This window comes from Priapulus caudatus, unplaced genomic scaffold (genome assembly GCF_000485595.1).
Source record: "Priapulus caudatus unplaced genomic scaffold, Priapulus_caudatus-5.0.1 Scaffold668, whole genome shotgun sequence".
In the NCBI taxonomy this organism is placed as follows: domain Eukaryota; kingdom Metazoa; phylum Priapulida; class Priapulimorpha; order Priapulimorphida; family Priapulidae; genus Priapulus; species Priapulus caudatus.
Window position 1 is genome coordinate 14,727 of NW_014577729.1, and position 6,246 is coordinate 20,972.

The 6,246-nt window shown below is 50.0% G+C and overlaps 2 protein-coding genes across 2 annotated transcripts in view; one reads left to right on the forward strand and one right to left on the reverse strand.

Moving 5' to 3' along the window:
- Positions 1-1,707: 1,707 nt before the first annotated feature.
- On the forward strand, positions 1,708-3,875 carry LOC106812627 (pyruvate dehydrogenase [acetyl-transferring]-phosphatase 1, mitochondrial-like; the record flags this gene model as incomplete). Its single annotated transcript, XM_014816544.1, has 1 exon — positions 1,708-3,875. A coding segment is annotated over one exon (1,359 nt), but the record flags the coding sequence as incomplete, so codon positions are not given.
- Positions 3,876-5,456: 1,581 nt separating this feature from the next.
- LOC106812628 (fimbrin-like) overlaps positions 5,457-6,246 on the reverse strand; it is a 12,861-nt gene continuing 12,071 nt past the window's right edge. The window contains exon 7 of the mRNA XM_014816545.1: positions 5,457-5,509. Coding sequence (XP_014672031.1) covers positions 5,457-5,509 — 53 coding nt within the window. The remainder of the gene's footprint in view (positions 5,510-6,246) is intronic.

A 6,246-nucleotide genomic window follows, 5' to 3' on the forward strand; every position in this document is an offset into this window, starting at 1 on the left:
CACGAATTGTCTCTCTCCGTCTACCTATATGAACGATGTAGTCCAATAAACTTTGATAACTTCGTGATGAACAAATAGACAGATCGAAAAAAAAAATCTGATATCAGATATCGGATCATCACGAATTTATCATGCATACTATCGTATATCACGAATTGTCTCTCTCCGTCTACCTATATGGACGATATAGTCCAATGAACTTTGATAACTAATCTTTATTAGGTTATATCTGCTGTGTACGCAACGTTTCTAAATTCAGGGGCGTGTACAGGATTTGTACCAGGGGGGGGGGGTCTAACCGTAACCCAAACTTGCGAGCACGCGAAGGGGGGTCTGGGAGCCCTCCCCACAGAAATTTTTTGAAATTATGCCCCCCTCAGATGCGTTTTCTGCGCGAGCAAAGGGGGGAGGGTCCGGACCCCCTGGCCCCCCCTGTACACGCCCCTGAAATTATTTACTCTAGTGCGTAGCGTAGATCAAAATTGCGCGGAGGCGATGACGTCACCGCGGCGCGCGGTTTTCTGGGAGTGATGCTCGTTTGTCGCGAATAGCGCAACTGTTTATAGGATAGAGTGTACTCTGCGCGTAGCGTATGCATAGAAATAGAGAGGGAGCGAGAGCATGCTGCAATGTAAGGCATCATCCTTCGCTACACAACTGCTGTCATTACAAATTTATATCTCGCCAGATAACTCACCATATTCGTCGAATAAATGCACTGAGATCTAGTGCACCTGACCGGCTGACGCACACGTTGTCATCGTCAGACTTCTATTTGTTTACAACTGCTTTGATGGGCGCAGCGTAGTGTAAACAAGTGATCGAGGTGGGTACGTTATTCATTGATTTGATGGTTATCCTTGCCTTAAAATGGAAAGACAGATGTTGTAACGTCTTGCCACTACGTGCCACAGCCTTGTCGCCGTTCTAAAATAATTCTCACAGCGCTTTAGAAGTTCGGGGAACACTCCTGGGACTAGTAATAGTATTAGTCAACTTTAAAGTAGCAACACTTACTGGTAACTGAAGGACATTCTACTGTCAAGTTTCAACAGTTAGTACGTACGATGTACATGTGACGTACATGTGATCGCACACGGGACGTACATGTCACATGCGGGTGATTTATTATCTGTCTTCGGCTGGAAGCGTGCAAAATTTACGTTTGTGTTTCTGACTGTTTCATATCTGGAACCCCGCATCACACGGGGTGAATACGTGCCATCAAATATGTATTGTCCACGTAAACGCATCATTAACATTCTAATACGTTCTGCCGATCCTTCGTTAACATTCTAATATGTTCCGTCGGACCTTCGTTAACATTCTCTCATGCGTTTCATCAGACCTTCGTTAACATTAGTACGTTCCTTCGAACCTTCGTTAACATTCTAATACGTTCCGTCGGACCTTCGTTAACATTCTAATACAGTCCATCTAACCTTTGCTATTTGTTTTTTATACTGTCATCTTTTCGTCGTCGTCGTCGTCGTCGTCGTCATCGTCGTCGTCTTCGTCGTCGTCGTCGTCGTCGTTGTCGTCGTCGTCGTCAGCAGACGAACCGGAGACACGCAGTGACGCGTCGCCGCCCGCCGCGGTTCGATGGCGATCGGATTGACTCGGCGCCACGTCTTCCGACTCCTGCGAGCGGCGACGACGAGGCACCGGCCGAGACATCGCTGCCTCGCGGTCTCGCGCACGCGCCCGGCACCGCCGCGACACAGCTGCCCGAAGCTGACCCCGCGCCAGGTCTCGAACATTATCCGTCAGAACGACGTCACCGCGGAACCGGACTCTCGCTGCGCCGTCAAGTACTTCGAGTACAACCAACTCGCCGCCAACCACCCGATCGAGGACCGCCGCGCCGAGGCGAAGTGCCTCAAGACCCCCGGCATGCTGTTCGGGATTTTCGATGGGCACGGCGGCACGGCGTGCGCACAGGCCGTCAGCGAACGTCTCTTTGAGTACGTCGCCGTCTCGCTGCTCCCGCAGGACGTCCTCGAGGACTGCTCTCGCGCGATGAAATCGGACGCGCTCCCCTTCGACCTCCTCGAGTGGTACCGCAACGACGCCGACTACACGAACATCGAACTCGCGGGCGTCTACCGTCGAAGCCTCGAGCGTTACATCGACGAGACGCTGTCGGCGATGGACGTCGACGAATTCGACATGGCCGCCGCGCTCGAGATGGCCGCTCTGCGTCTTGACGCCGACATCGGACACGAGGTCCTATCGAGCGGCGGCGGAGGGGAGAGGATGCACGTGAATCTGGAGAGCTTGGAGGCGGCGTTCTCCGGCTGCACGGCGTGCGTCGCGCACGTCGACGGGCCGCACCTCCACGTCGCCAATGTCGGCGACAGCCGCGCCGTTGTCGGTTACCTCGACGACAACGACGCGTGGGCGGCGGCGGCGATGTCGCGCGACCACTGCGCGGAGAACGCGGACGAGGTCGCGCGCGTGCGCGCCGAGCACGCAGTCGAGGAGCGCCACACGGTGATCAAGAGCGAGCGTCTGCTCGGCGAACTCATCCCGCTGCGCGCGTTCGGCGACTTCCGCTACAAGTGGTCGAAGGCGACGCTGCAGTCGATGCTCGCCGACACGCGCCAGAGCCGGCTGCTCATCCCGCAGCACTATGCATCACCGCCTTACCTCACCGCTCGGCCCGAGGTCGCCTACCGCCGCCTCACCGCCCGCGACAAGTTCCTCGTCATGGCGACGGACGGCCTCTGGGAGCAGCTCGACTCGGAGAAGGTCGTGAGGCTCGTCGCGGAGCACGTGAGCGGTGCGCAGACTCTCGATCCGTACGTGACGCACAAAGAGCCGATCACGTTCGGAGAGGTGAACGGCGGGCTGCTCGCGCGCAAGACGGGGCTCGCGAATCGCGCCGTCGACACGAATGTCGCGTCGCACCTGATCCGCAACGCGCTCGGGCTGACAGACCGCGGCGTCGATCACGGCAAGCTGTCGATGATGCTCTCGCTGCCGGCGGAGGTGACGCGAAACTTCCGCGACGACATCACGGTGACGGTGATATACTTCGACGGTGACTACCTCGCGCACAACTGAGTGAGCGGCTGCCTCCTCCCCCCCGCGCGCGTGCGAGAGAGAGGAAACGCCGTGTGTGGGAGGGAGGGGTGGCGCAGGGTTCATTTTGCCGGCATTTGGAAAGATATTGCGGGTTCGTTTCACTGGCATTTGGGTGAATGGCGTCGGATTCTATTGCCGATATTTGGACGATTGGCGCAGGGTTGTTTTGATGCCATTTGGACGAACGGGGTTGGTTCGTTTTGCTGGCATTTGGACGAATGGCATAGGTTTGTTTTGATGGCATTTGACCATATGTCGTGGGTTCCTTTCAACGGCATTTGGACGAACAGTGTTGGTTAGTGTTGTCGGCATTTCGACGAATGGCACAGGGTTGTTTTGATGCCATTTGTGCAATTGCTGCGCTGGGTCGTTTCATCGCCAGTATTCGGATGAACAATGCAGAATCGTTTTGCCGGCATTTGCGCGAACGATACCCGATTGTTTTGCCCGAAATTAGGCGGAACAACACGGGATTTTTCATCGGAAATTGAGCGAGCGAAACCGGACCCTTTCGCCTGGAATTAGAAAAATGCCGCGGCGTTAGTTCACCGGTGTTTCGGGCGAAAGACGGGCGATTGTTTTGCCCAGCATTTGCGTCAAACGTTGGAAGGCCGAATGGCGGGCCTTTTCCTCTCGGAAAAACCTTACAGTATCTTCACACCTCTAGGTGCTTTGATCTTTTTAGGCTTTCACGCGACGTAGCGCGTATTCCGCGAGTGTTAATTATAAACTGCTTGACCACGAAAAGCCTCAAATTCTGCATTTGCTCAAAGGATAATAATTGCATGTAAAAGAGTAGGAGGAGGGGGGGACGGGGGTGGGGGGGGAACTGCAATATGTGGCCGCTGTTTTACAATGAATGGCAGCTGCGCTTGATTTAATAGGACAGAGTGCAAGGGCCGAGGGATGCTACCACAGCAACAGTGATGCAGCATAGATTATACTCACTGCTGTAGAACCGAATGTGAAAACTTCTGTGATACAGTACAGAGAGAGGGGGGAGGGGGGAGGGAGAGCTGGATCGTTTTTTTACTTTTCTCCGAACCAACCGGCACGTTGGGGCTTAGGTGAATGTAGTGCTCGGACGGGGCCTCCCGTGGGTGAGGCCTCCCTCGGGCGGGGCCTCCCGTGGGCAGGGCCTCCTTCGGGCGGGGCCTTCCTTGGTTGGGGCCTCCCTCGGTTGGGGGCTCCCATGGGTGAGGGGGGGTCGTGCGGCCCCCTGCGAGGTTTTGGTTTCGACAGCCAAACTTTGAAGCCTGCTTGCTTGAAGCATCACCCAACATCATTAGTTTGATTGGATGTGATTCCGATATAGCATGTTGTCATCGTTATTTGGGGGGGGGGATACTGGTTGACGCTTAACGACGGTGCACCACTTTTCCATTTCGTTGCCTGTGATGGGAGTAGAACCCCCCCCTCCCTAGTGACCAACTGTTACACAGAATAAGTCTAGTCCCTAGCCCCGCTTGTTTAATTATACGATTCTCGCGGGGAAATGATGGAAAAATTTGCGTGACAAAGAGTGGCGGTGGTACGCACGTGTGTGTGTCAGTGTCTAGTGTGAAATGTGCCTCGTTCTTGGACGTGTAGAAAGTCGTGTATTCTCGAGTTAGTGAGCTCGTTCGTTACTAAGGAATACTAACGTTGTATAGTTATATATATACACAGCAGGTTGTGCTATTAAACCTGGCTTGTTATGCAAGTGTAAAATGTCAATAACACGTTTTGCTTGTAATAAAAAAAAACACAATAAATCACAGTGAAATTAGTTGCTCATATGAATTTCATGATTTCTCTGAACCTATATATATGTTATGTTGACATCGGTGTTCATTATGCTAACGAATCTACCATTCACCTTTTCGCCATGAATGGCCGCACGACCAAATTTTAGGTAAAGATACGTGATATTATAATTCACTGGGGTTTTGGTAGTGTGTATATATATACATTTTGTATTTTTACATCTAGTATTTTTTTACATTTTCTTTTTTACATACATGTAGTGTTTTGTGTGTGTGTGTGTTTATGTGTATTTACGGTTGGCCAACGTATGTAGTAGTAGTGCTACAAAACCTGCGACTGTTCAGTAATTGGTTTCAACAATTATTGCTTTGCAGTACGCCTGACGTTCACAAATTGAGATTGCAATCACAAAATCGTTTGTTAACGAATAAATGTATTGAGAACAGACGAGATTAAATGGGATTTGCATCAAGAATTGCGCTTTTTAACCATCTTCTAAAACAATGTTCTTTTTTTGCATTACCATACCAGGGTTTCTACATAAATTTATTCTTCAAAGTTAATAGCTTTATAAACACACTAAACATGCACTATGTAGGTAGTAATCTGTGTTTGCCTTAAAATCAAACCAACGTAAAATTTCCCTTTGCGTCATTCGGCCACTTCGAATTAAAACCTGAAACGTCCAAGCATACATTTTAGTATTTTATCATCACATCATAAGTTTAACCTCTCCTAAAACCTAGACGAACGAACTTTGGAAACATATATATATATATATATATATATATATATATATCAGAGTACATAATAGAGATTAGATCTTGTCTCCATTATGTACTCTTGATATATATATAACGTTGGCGAATTTTTTGTCACACCACATGCAGTTCGCAGCGCCTGCAGCTATTAGAAGGCTGTATGCTCGCCGGACGTACACGTAACATGTACATATCATTACGCGTACACGACTGTAGCCGCACGGGCTGCTATGTAGAATTAAGGTCGAATCTCCCTTCTCTGTGTTCCGACCTTCTCTTCTTGCGCATCTCCATTGTGAGAACAGCACCGTGTAAGCAACGTAGCGTCCTTCAAACCCAGCGATAGTGATACTTCCTCCTGTCATATAGAGAGGGGGCGAGAGTAAAGAGAGAGAGAGAGATAGAGAAAGAGAGAGGGAGAGAGAAGAAATAGATAGGGCGGGAGAAGAAAAAATGAGGGCGTAGGAAAAAAGAAAGAGAGAGATTATAATTATAGTCCTTTTCTTTTTTTCCTAGCAATATATATATATATATAAACTATAAAATACTATTATATATATAGAGAGAGAGAGAGAAGGGAGATCTAGAAGAGAGAGAGCGAGAAGAGGGAGAGAGAAGAGAGAGAGAGAAGAGAGAGAGAAGAGAGAGAAAG